The 12,119-nt window shown below is 33.2% G+C and overlaps 5 protein-coding genes across 5 annotated transcripts; all 5 read left to right on the forward strand.

Moving 5' to 3' along the window:
• Positions 1-204: 204 nt before the first annotated feature.
• Positions 205-980, forward strand: LOC131806335 (cyclin-dependent kinase 1-like; the record flags this gene model as incomplete). Its single annotated transcript, XM_059130322.1, has 2 exons — positions 205-629; positions 687-980. Coding segments are annotated over 2 exons (669 nt in total), but the record flags the coding sequence as incomplete, so codon positions are not given.
• Positions 981-2,594: 1,614 nt separating this feature from the next.
• On the forward strand, positions 2,595-3,356 carry LOC131805790 (cyclin-dependent kinase 1-like). Its single transcript, XM_059129414.1, has 2 exons — positions 2,595-3,005; positions 3,063-3,356. The coding sequence occupies exons 1-2, from the start codon at positions 2,605-2,607 to the stop codon at positions 3,304-3,306; spliced, it is 645 nt and encodes a 214-aa protein (XP_058985397.1). The 5' UTR covers positions 2,595-2,604; the 3' UTR covers positions 3,307-3,356.
• A 181-nt stretch (positions 3,357-3,537) lies between these two features.
• On the forward strand, positions 3,538-4,486 carry LOC131807098 (cyclin-dependent kinase 1-like). Its single transcript, XM_059132108.1, has 3 exons — positions 3,538-3,550; positions 3,735-4,149; positions 4,207-4,486. The coding sequence occupies exons 1-3, from the start codon at positions 3,538-3,540 to the stop codon at positions 4,469-4,471; spliced, it is 693 nt and encodes a 230-aa protein (XP_058988091.1). The 3' UTR covers positions 4,472-4,486.
• A 313-nt stretch (positions 4,487-4,799) lies between these two features.
• Positions 4,800-5,575, forward strand: LOC131805795 (cyclin-dependent kinase 1-like; the record flags this gene model as incomplete). Its single annotated transcript, XM_059129426.1, has 2 exons — positions 4,800-5,224; positions 5,282-5,575. Coding segments are annotated over 2 exons (669 nt in total), but the record flags the coding sequence as incomplete, so codon positions are not given.
• A 669-nt stretch (positions 5,576-6,244) lies between these two features.
• LOC131805798 (cyclin-dependent kinase 1-like) lies at positions 6,245-7,012 on the forward strand. The gene is made up of 2 exons (XM_059129435.1): positions 6,245-6,661; positions 6,719-7,012. Exons 1-2 carry the CDS (start codon positions 6,261-6,263, stop codon positions 6,960-6,962), a joined length of 645 nt encoding a protein of 214 aa, XP_058985418.1. The 5' UTR covers positions 6,245-6,260; the 3' UTR covers positions 6,963-7,012.
• The last annotated feature ends 5,107 nt before the right edge of the window (positions 7,013-12,119 follow it).

The following is a 12,119-nucleotide window of genomic DNA, read 5'->3' on the forward strand; positions in this document are numbered from 1 at the left end:
TGAGAGAAATCACTCGTCATGATATATATATATATATATATATATATATATATATATATATATATATATATATATATATATATATATATATATATATATATATATATATATATATATATATATATATATATATATATATATATATATATATATATATATATATATATATATATATATATATATATATATATATATATATATATATATATATATATTGAATTTTTATCTATGGACTTGAAAAAATATATGGATTCTTTACCTCCTGAAAAACCATTAGACAGCGATCTGGTACGAAGCTACCTGTATCAAATAACGAGTGCAATACTCTTTTGCCACCGAAGAAGAGTATTGCATCGCGATTTAAAACCACAAAATTTGCTAATTGATAAAAACGGAATAATTAAAGTGGCCGATTTTGGGCTTGGACGATCTTTTGGAATACCAGTCCGTATATATACGCATGAAATTGTAACACTATGGTATCGTGCACTTGAAGTTCTGCTAGGGTCTCCGCGGTATTCGTGTCCCGTAGACATATGGTCAATTGGATGCATATTTGCGGAAATGGCAACCAGAAAACCACTTTTCCAAGGAGATTCGGAAATCGATCAACTATTTAGAATGTTCAGGTAATTTTACATTTTGTTCCGAAATGAAATTGATTATAGAATGTACATATCTAACAGAATATTGAAGACCCCAACTGAGGAAATATGGCCTGGCGTAACATCACTTCCTGACTATAAGAATACATTTCCTTGTTGGTCAACCAATCAATTGCCCAATCAACTGAAAAATTTGAACAACGACGGTATTGATTTAATTCAAAAAATGCTCATTTATGACCCTGTTCATCGTATATCTGCAAAGGATATACTTGAACATTCATACTTTGATGGTTTCGATACGAAATTAATAAATTGTCAATAAATAAATAATAGTAAGATATAAGCAAGTAATAAAAACAATATAATATACCAGGTTATGAAGTTATATGCATATAAGGTAAGGTAAAGCTATCAGGTGATTACAATTTTTTTCCAAGTGTGCCCGATTTTTGCCAATTTTCTGTATGTGTTTATTGTTTCGAAAAGCAGAAACATAATATTTTCAAAATCAATGATTGGAAGACGCGCATTAAAGCTATTCGGCAGTTTTACCATGGAATTGAACTGTCTGGACCATGGTAGAAATAACAGGTAGCAACATAGGCGAAAATTATAACAAAGCAACTTTTTTGGAAACTTGATATGTCAAAGTTGTAGTCAGGGCGAATTGTTTTGAGGTACAAAATTTGGGGCAAATTTTTTTTTAATCAAAATATTGAATTAAAAATTTTCAAAATTGTTGTTTTTTCTATTACCAAAGCAAATATTCAAAAATTCCAACTTCGATTGAAAGTAATGCTGAAGCCGCTGCATCTTGGTTTGATAATAGCACGTTCAATACAACATTTTTGAAAATCACAGAGAGTGGAAATGGAGTGATCGCCCATAATGCATAGTCTCCTGCGCGCCAACGAAGGACATTTGCGATAATAGATGTCGAATCGTTGTTATCTCTTCATCATCCTAACACAGCATGCAGCCTTGGTAACGTTGGCAACGTTGATTTCATATTCAACAGCGATAATGTTCTTTACAAGAAAATATACGGAAAATTAGTTTTGATGCTTTAAAATTTGGTTTTGTGGTGGTTCTGGTTGGGTGTACCCTTTTTTCTTTTGCTACATCGTCAGCTTTCTCGCTGTAGTGACATGCTACCTAAAAGGTACTTTAGGGTATATTTACTCCTCTGGCTTACTTAAGATTTGGATCAAAGATTGCAGAAGATACAGGGACTGAGTCTACTGTGAGTCCACGCATATTATTTGCTTAGCTATGAAATATATAGCAGACAGGAAGTCTTTTATGTATAGATAACTTTAATACATTGAAATAAAAAAATTATCTCAATATTTACTCACACCCCAAAAATTGCCAATGTTTTGTTCCCCAAACCAATCCAATATGCTTTGGAATCATTCACCTTTCACTTTTGAAGCCCCATAGTGTATAACATAGTTGAAAATCCGTACAAATAAGATTATGAAATTCCATGTATCGGTTTATCTCCTATATGAAATTGATTCCCTGTTTCACTTATTTCAAATATCCACGAATTTTAGATCTCCATATTACCTATGCCTACCATATGTTGAATATACACTTTTTCCCCCATACTCTATAAAAACGTAAAATCTCGATTTTCTATCAATAGCATTGTTAAAGTTTGAAATCATGAAACAATTTTCTTATGTGTAAATGAAGGCGAATTCAAATTACAACAATTTTTTGACATATCAAATTGATACCAGGTGGCCTGAAAGGGTTACCTTGTAATTCTACCATGGTCTAGACCATATTTTTGAAAGAAAATCGAAATCAAATTGTATTTCGACCTGCTTATTGTACCATGGTTCTATATATATATATTTGTGTCATTGAGAGAAATCACTCGTCATGATATATATACATCTATATATATATATATATATATATATATATATATATATATATATATATATATATATATATTTTTTTTTTTTTTTTTTAATTTTTATCTATGGACTTGAAAAAATATATGGATTCTTTACCTCCTGAAAAACCATTAGACAGCGATCTGGTACGAAGCTACCTGTATCAAATAACGAGTGCAATACTCTTTTGCCACCGAAGAATAGTATTGCATCGCGATTTAAAACCACAAAATTTGCTAATTGATAAAAACGGAATAATTAAAATGGCCGATTTTGGGCTTGGACGATCTTTTGGAATACCAGTCCGTATATATACGCATGAAATTGTAACACTATGGTATCGTGCACCTGAAGTTCTGCTAGGGTCTCCGCGGTATTCGTGTCCCGTAGACATATGGTCAATTGGATGCATATTTGCGGAAATGGCAACCAGAAAACCACTTTTCCAAGGAGATTCGGAAATCGATCAACTATTTAGAATGTTCAGGTAATTTTACATTTTGTTCCGAAATGAAATTGATTATAGAATGTACATATCTAACAGAATATTGAAGACCCCAACTGAGGAAATATGGCCTGGCGTAACATCACTTCCTGACTATAAGAATACATTTCCTTGTTGGTCAACCAATCAATTGCCCAATCAACTGAAAAATTTGAACAACGACGGTATTGATTTAATTCAAAAAATGCTCATTTATGACCCTGTTCATCGTATATCTGCAAAGGATATACTTGAACATTCATACTTTGATGGTTTCGATACGAAATTAATAAATTGTCAATAAATAAATAATAGTAAGATATAAGCAAGTAATAAAAACAATATAATATACCAGGTTATGAAGTTATATGCATATAAGGTAAGGTAAAGCTATCAGTTGATTACAATTTTTTTCCAAGTGTGCCCGATTTTTGGCAATTTTCTGTATGTGTTTATTGTTTTGAAAAGTAGAAACATAATATTTTCAAAATCAATGATTGGAAGACGCGCATTAAAGCTATTCGGCAGTTTTACCATGGAATTGAACTGTCTAGACCATATTTTTGAAAGAAAATCGAAATCAAATTGTATTTCGACCTGCTTATTGTACCATGGTTCTATATATATATATTTGTGCCATTGAGAGAAATCACTCGTCATGATATATATATATATATATATATATATATATATATATATATATATATATATTTTTTTATTTTTTTTTTTTTTTTGAATTTTTATCTATGGACTTGAAAAAATATATGGATTCTTTACCTCCTGAAAAACCATTAGACAGCGATCTGGTACGAAGCTACCTGTATCAAATAACGAGTGCAATACTCTTTTGCCACCGAAGAAGAGTATTGCATCGCGATTTAAAACCACAAAATTTGCTAATTGATAAAAACGGAATAATTAAAGTGGCCGATTTTGGGCTTGGACGATCTTTTGGAATACCAGTCCGTATATATACGCATGAAATTGTAACACTATGGTATCGTGCACCTGAAGTTCTGCTAGGGTCTCCGCGGTATTCGTGTCCCGTAGACATATGGTCAATTGGATGCATATTTGCGGAAATGGCAACCAGAAAACCACTTTTCCAAGGAGATTCGGAAATCGATCAACTATTTAGAATGTTCAGGTAATTTTACATTTTGTCCCGAAATGAAATTGATTATAGAATGTACATATCTAACAGAATATTGAAGACCCCAACTGAGGAAATATGGCCTGGCGTAACATCACTTCCTGACTATAAGAATACATTTCCTTGTTGGTCAACCAATCAATTGCCCAATCAACTGAAAAATTTGAACAACGACGGTATTGATTTAATTCAAAAAATGCTCATTTATGACCCTGCTCATCGTATATCTGCAAAGGATATACTTGAACATTCATACTTTGATGGTTTCGATACGAAATTAATAAATTGTCAATTAATAAATAATAGTAAGATATAAGCAAGTAATAAAAACAATATAATATACCAGGTTATGAAGTTATATGCATATAAGGTAAGGTAAAGCTATCAGGTGATTACAATTTTTTTCCAAGTGTGCCCGATTTTTGCCAATTTTCTGTATGTGTTTATTGTTTTGAAAAGTAGAAACATAATATTTTCAAAATCAATGATTGGAAGACCTGCTTATTGTACCATGGTTCTATATATATATATATATTTGTGCCATTGAGAGAAATCACTCGTCATGATATATATATATATATATATATATATATATATATATATATATATATATATATATATATATATATATATATATATATATATATATATATATTGAATTTTTATCTATGGACTTGAAAAAATATATGGATTCTTTACCTCCTGAAAAACCATTAGACAGCGATCTGGTACGAAGCTACCTGTATCAAATAACGAGTGCAATACTCTTTTGCCACCGAAGAAGAGTATTGCATCGCGATTTAAAACCACAAAATTTGCTAATTGATAAAAACGGAATAATTAAAGTGGCCGATTTTGGGCTTGGACGATCTTTTGGAATACCAGTCCGTATATATACGCATGAAATTGTAACACTATGGTATCGTGCACCTGAAGTTCTGCTAGGGTTTCCGCGGTATTCGTGTCCCGTAGACATATGGTCAATTGGATGCATATTTGCGGAAATGGCAACCAGAAAACCACTTTTCCAAGGAGATTCGGAAATCGATCAACTATTTAGAATGTTCAGGTAATTTTACATTTTGTCCCGAAATGAAATTGATTATAGAATGTACATATCTAACAGAATATTGAAGACCCCAACTGAGGAAATATGGCCTGGCGTAACATCACTTCCTGACTATAAGAATACATTTCCTTGTTGGTCAACCAATCAATTGCCCAATCAACTGAAAAATTTGAACAACGACGGTATTGATTTAATTCAAAAAATGCTCATTTATGACCCTGTTCATCGTATATCTGCAAAGGATATACTTGAACATTCATACTTTGATGGTTTCGATACGAAATTAATAAATTGTCAATAAATAAATAATAGTAAGATATAAGCAAGTAATAAAAACAATATAATATACCAGGTTATGAAGTTATATGCATATAAGGTAAGGTAAAGCTATCAGGTGATTACAATTTTTTTCCAAGTGTGCCCGATTTTTGCCAATTTTCTGTATGTGTTTATTGTTTCGAAAAGCAGAAACATAATATTTTCAAAATCAATGATTGGAAGACGCGCATTAAAGCTATTCGGCAGTTTTACCATGGAATTGAACTGTCTGGACCATGGTAGAAATAACAGGTAGCAACATAGGCGAAAATTACAACAAAGCAACTTTTTTGGAAACTTGATATGTCAAAGTTGCAGTCAGGGCGAATTGTTTTGAGGTACAAAATTTGGGGCAAATTTTTTTTTAATCAAAATATTGAATTAAAAATTTTCAAAATTGTTGTTTTTTCTATTACCAAAGCAAATATTCAAAAATTCCAACTTCGATTGAAAGTAATGCTGAAGCCGCTGCATCTTGGTTTGATAATAGCACGTTCAATACAACATTTTTGAAAATCACAGAGAGTGGAAATGGAGTGATCGCCCATAATGCATAGTCTCCAGCGCGCCAACGAAGGACATTTGCGATAATAGATTAAAAAAAAAAAAAAAAAAAAAAAAAAAAATATATATATATATATATATATATATATATATATATATATATATATATATATATTTTTTTTTTTTTTTTTTTATTTTTTTTTAATTTTTATCTATGGACTTGAAAAAATATATGGATTCTTTACCTCCTGAAAAACCATTAGACAGCGATCTGGTACGAAGCTACCTGTATCAAATAACGAGTGCAATACTCTTTTGCCACCGAAGAAGAGTATTGCATCGCGATTTAAAACCACAAAATTTGCTAATTGATAAAAACGGAATAATTAAAATGGCCGATTTTGGGCTTGGACGATCTTTTGGAATACCAGTCCGCATATATACGCATGAAATTGTAACACTATGGTATCGTGCACCTGAAGTTCTGCTAGGGTCTCCGCGGTATTCGTGTCCCGTAGACATATGGTCAATTGGATGCATATTTGCGGAAATGGCAACCAGAAAACCACTTTTCCAAGGAGATTCGGAAATCGATCAACTATTTAGAATGTTCAGGTAATTTTACATTTTGTTCCGAAATGAAATTGATTATAGAATGTACATATCTAACAGAATATTGAAGACCCCAACTGAGGAAATATGGCCTGGCGTAACATCACTTCCTGACTATAAGAATACATTTCCTTGTTGGTCAACCAATCAATTGCCCAATCAACTGAAAAATTTGAACAACGACGGTATTGATTTAATTCAAAAAATGCTCATTTATGACCCTGTTCATCGTATATCTGCAAAGGATATACTTGAACATTCATACTTTGATGGTTTCGATACGAAATTAATAAATTGTCAATAAATAAATAATAGTAAGATATAAGCAAGTAATAAAAACAATATAATATACCAGGTTATGAAGTTATATACATATAAGGTAAGGTAAAGCTATCAGGTGATTACAATTTTTTTCCAAGTGTGTCCGAGTTTTGCCAATTTTCTGTATGTGTTTATTGTTTCGAAAAGTAGAAACATAATATTTTCAAAATCAATGATTGGAAGACGCGCATTAAAGCTATTCGGCAGTTTTACCATGGAATTGAACTGTCTGGACCATGGTAGAAATAACAGGTAGCAACATAGGCGAAAATTACAACAAAGCAACTTTTTTGGAAACTTGATATGTCAAAGTTGTAGTCAGGGCGAATTGTTTTGAGGTACAAAATTTGGGGCAAATTTTTTTTTAATCAAAATATTGAATTAAAAATTTTCAAAATTGTTGTTTTTTCTATTACCAAAGCAAATATTCAAAAATTCCAACTTCGATTGAAAGTAATGCTGAAGCCGCTGCATCTTGGTTTGATAATAGCACGTTCAATACAACATTTTTGAAAATCACAGAGAGTGGAAATGGAGTGATCGCCCATAATGCATAGTCTCCAGCGCGCCAACGAAGGACATTTGCGATAATAGATGTCGAATCGTTGTTATCTCTTCATCATCCTAACACAGCATGCAGCCTTGGTAACGTTGGCAACGTTGATTTCATATTCAACAGCGATAATGTTCTTTACAAGAAAATATACGGAAAATTAGTTTTGATGCTTTAAAATTTGGTTTTGTGGTGGTTCTGGTTGGGTGTACCCTTTTTTCTTTTGCTACATCGTCAGCTTTCTCGCTGTAGTGACATGCTACCTAAAAGGTACTTTAGGGTATATTTACTCCTCTGGCTTACTTAAGATTTGGATCAAAGATTGCAGAAGATACAGGGGCTGAGTCTACTGTGAGTCCACGCATATTATTTGCTTAGCTATGAAATATATAGCAGACAGGAAGTCTTTTATGTATAGATAACTTTAATACATTGAAATAAAAAAATTATCTCAATATTTACTCACACCCCAAAAATTGCCAATGTTTTGTTCCCCAAACCAATCCAATATGCTTTGGAATCATTCACCTTTCACTTTTGAAGCCCCATAGTGTATAACATAGTTGAAAATCCGTACAAATAAGATTATGAAATTCCATGTATCGGTTTATCTCCTATATGAAATTGATTCCCTGTTTCACTTATTTCAAATATCCACGAATTTTAGATCTCCATATTACCTATGCCTACCATATGTTGAATATACACTTTTTCCCCCATACTCTATAAAAACGTAAAATCTCGATTTTCTATCAATAGCATTGTTAAAGTTTGAAATCATGAAACAATTTTCTTATGTGTAAATGAAGGCGAATTCAAATTACAACAATTTTTTGACATATCAAATTGATACCAGCTGGCCTGAAAGGGTTACCTTGTAATTCTACCATGGTCTAGACCATATTTTTGAAAGAAAATCGAAATCAAATTGTATTTCGACCTGCTTATTGTACCATGGTTCTATATATATATATATTTGTGTCATTGAGAGAAATCACTCGTCATGATATATATACATCTATATATATATATATATATATATATATATTTTTTTTTTTTATTTTTTATATATATATATATATATATATATATATATATCTAAATCCAAAGCCTTGGTTTTAGTTGAGTTAATATTTAATGAATTTCAAAGCGTCTCAGATACACGTTAATGTCATTCAAGTAACATTCGCCCTTATCGCGTAACAAATTTTACCAAAAAAAAAAAATTCACCATTCCCAAAAATGCAATCATGTACTTTTTTTCACAAAAGTTCACAAAAAGAAATTATAATTATATTAATTTTGGGAATGGGGATTCACAATTAACATGCGAACAAATATTCACAATTTCTACGCGATAAGGGTGATTGGAAATTTACGACAACCACTGAAGAGGATAAAAATATCATCAGCACACAAATACGTTTCACAAGCTGATGAGTTTACATGTAGCGGGAGATCATTGACATATAAAATGAAAAGCAGTGGGCCAAGGACACATCCTTGGGGTACACCGGAACATAAAGGGCAAGTATTTGACATGACACCATTTAACATAACAAATTGGGTTCTATCTTGTAAGTAAGAAAGAATTAGCATACATGCAGATTTGGAAAAACCAAAATTATATTTAAGCTTCCATATAAGAAGGCAATGATCAAGAGAATTGAATGCTTTAGACAAATCTAATGCATCTAGAACACATAACTTGTCATTGTTAATGTGTCCACGAATAGAATCAGTCAATTTAAGAAGCAAATGTGTGGTATTGTATCTTTTACGGAAAGCATACTAAGATTCAGTAATTCTTTGAGAACAATACTCAAGCATTTGTTTCTTAATAATGGACTCCACAACCTTTGATAGAGCTGGTAAAATGGATATAGGCCTTAGATCACATGGTTCTCTGACCGAACGACATTTAGGAATCGGTACCACTTTAGCAGCTTTCCAATGATGGGGGAATGTAGATGTAGTTAATATGCAATTAACTAAGTCCAAAATCAGGTTGGAGATGTAAGGAAATACCTTCTTTATAAATGTAATAGGAATCCCATCAACACCTATTGATTTAGACTTTACTCTGCATAAAGCTTCTATAAATTCAGATTCGTCCACACAACGAAAAGTGAAAAATGAATCTGAGTCCGTAAAACTTTCCAAATTTAGGGACATAACAGGAGTATTCGAAGAAGAACTAGAGAAGAAATCGTTTAAGCTATTAACATCGATATCAATATTTTCATGATCATTACCCACACATCCAGAGCCTCTTAACGCTTTCCATAGACCACGAGAATTCATTCCATTAAAAAGCCTGGAATAGTGATATCTTCTACATCTGCGTATTATAGCTTTCGCACGATTCCGATATTTGCAGTAGATTCGCCAGTGTTCTTGTGTTCGTTCATTCTGAAAAGACGAGAAGGTCAAATCCCTTAAAGACACAGCAAATCTTACACCAGTAGACTTTATCCAGGGATCAACTGAGTGTTTGATCTTTTTCATAACCACCGGAACAAATGAGTATAGGGAATCCAAAAGAGAAGTTATGCTGGCACATTTGGCATCCACACCAACACTACTAAAAAACAAATTTGGATCATATGAAGCAAATGAAGTTCCATATGCCATTCCAATCAATATTGTTAAAGTTCCTGTATTCAACAAAATCAGGCAAGCTGCTAAAACTGACCGAAAGTTTCGAAAAAATTACGCGTGGTCTGATATAGCAGGACATTGAATCTGATCAGAATAAGCTACAATGGAAAAATCACTGGTTAGCATAAAATCTATCAAGGACGTAGACCGGCTACCTAGGTCGAAGTGTGTAGGCTTGGAGTTATGAATAATACTCAAATTTAAACGAGTACAAAGTCTTCGAAAAATTATTGCTTTAGTTAGGGTTGAACAAATTGAAGTTGAAGTCACCAAAAAGTACAAAATGTTACAATGTAGACTTTCAAATAAATCAATATCACCAGTAGACAAATTACACCAAAAAGAACTTTAGTGCTCTGGAATTGTAATTCTAAAAACAATGATTTACAATGGATCGCCACGAAAGAAATAGTACCCCGGAATAGATACTGCTGAATTTAATATATCAGGAACAAGCCATGTTTCAGTAACTGCTAGAATATCAAAAGTATTGTTACGTTCTTGGATTTTACTTAATCCCGTGTAGACGTTGTTTTATTTCCCAATACAGCTCGTACCAAATAAAACGCGGGTTCTTTCGGATTACGATTATTACAATGATTTTATTCACACAACTTTACTTTGCACTTTACTTTACTCGACGGTTTCAATTCGCGATCTGATTCACAACTGACTAACTGCCTTTCCATTTCCCCTATTTATATGAGCCTCGCCTGTCGCTACAGAAGTTTCTAGACGATCTGGTAACGCCTAGATTACGAACAATCTACCAATGCAACGAACACATACAAACTTACATTGAGTGAACAATAACAACAACACATACAAACTTACATTGAGTGAACAATAACAACAACACATACACAGGCGAGGGGGTAACAAAGAAAGAGGAATTAAGCGATCATCAATGATGACGTTTAACAAGAATTGTACGTCAGCAACAAAATAGAAAATGAAAGAGGAAATGGAAGGATGTAGAAAAATCTATACAGTAGTTGTTGTTGTGAAGTTATTCAAATAAACTGCGTAGTAGAAATTTACGTTACAATTCAAATTCTTAAATTAACGGAATTCATCTAAATTAACTTAAATCTAAAGTTATATTCGTAACATTGCCCCCCGCTTAAGCCTGTTCGTCCCGAATAGGCACAGTTCCCGTTCCGTAGGGGGTCAGCCGCTCCAAATGTACAACTTTCATCTTCGACCTGGGACTGTCGCTCCTCTGGATGCGATAAACGACGTCATTTATTTTCGTGACAATCTTGTAGGGTCCTTCCCAGTGCGTTTGTAATTTGGGGCATAGTCCTTTCTTTCGTTGTGGGTTGAACAATAGTACCAGTTGCCCTTCTTGAAACCCATCGGTATTTGCCACTCGATCGTACCTTGCCTTCATGCGGTTGCTAACCATTTTTATTCGATGTCGGACTGCATCGTGGACTTTACTAAAAGAGTTTTGACTGTCTTCATCTTGGTTCACATCGTCGTTTGGGGTAGCACCGAATATCAAATCGCCAGGTAGCTTTAATTCATTTCCGAACAGAAATTTGGCTGGGGTCCGGGATGTGGAATCATGAATGGCCGATCTATAAGCCAGTAAAAACTTGGGAATATGCTCATCCCAGTCTCGTTGGCCACTGTCCACCACTTTCCGTAGATGTTCTTCCAGGGTGCGATTGAATCTTTCCACCATGCCATCTGATTGTGGATGTAGGGGCGTCGTTCTGGTTTTCTTGATTCCGTAGGAGTCACACATTTCCTTGAAGATCGCTGATTCAAAATTCCTCCCTTGATCGGAATGAACCACAGATGGAACACCATAGCGACAAATCCAATTTCTGCTGAACACATCCACAATTGTCCTGGCTTCTTGATTTGGGATAGCATAAACCTCTGGCCATTTACTGAAGTAATCCATGACCACTAAGA

The sequence above is a fragment of the Musca domestica genome, unplaced genomic scaffold, assembly GCF_030504385.1.
Source record: "Musca domestica strain aabys unplaced genomic scaffold, Musca_domestica.polishedcontigs.V.1.1 11, whole genome shotgun sequence".
In the NCBI taxonomy this organism is placed as follows: Eukaryota; Metazoa; Arthropoda; class Insecta; order Diptera; family Muscidae; genus Musca; species Musca domestica.

Excerpts from the sequence above, each read along its gene's own strand:
- LOC131805798 (XM_059129435.1), top strand. The coding sequence starts at position 6,261 with ATGGACTTGAAAAAATATATGGATTCTTTACCTCCTGAAAAACCATTA. Across the intron at positions 6,662-6,718 it reads CAACTATTTAGAATGTTCAG|AATATTGAAGACCCCAACTG; the intron begins GTAATTTTACAT and ends CATATCTAACAG.
- LOC131805790 (XM_059129414.1), top strand. The coding sequence starts at position 2,605 with ATGGACTTGAAAAAATATATGGATTCTTTACCTCCTGAAAAACCATTA. Across the intron at positions 3,006-3,062 it reads CAACTATTTAGAATGTTCAG|AATATTGAAGACCCCAACTG; the intron begins GTAATTTTACAT and ends CATATCTAACAG.
- LOC131807098 (XM_059132108.1), top strand. Across the intron at positions 4,150-4,206 it reads CAACTATTTAGAATGTTCAG|AATATTGAAGACCCCAACTG; the intron begins GTAATTTTACAT and ends CATATCTAACAG.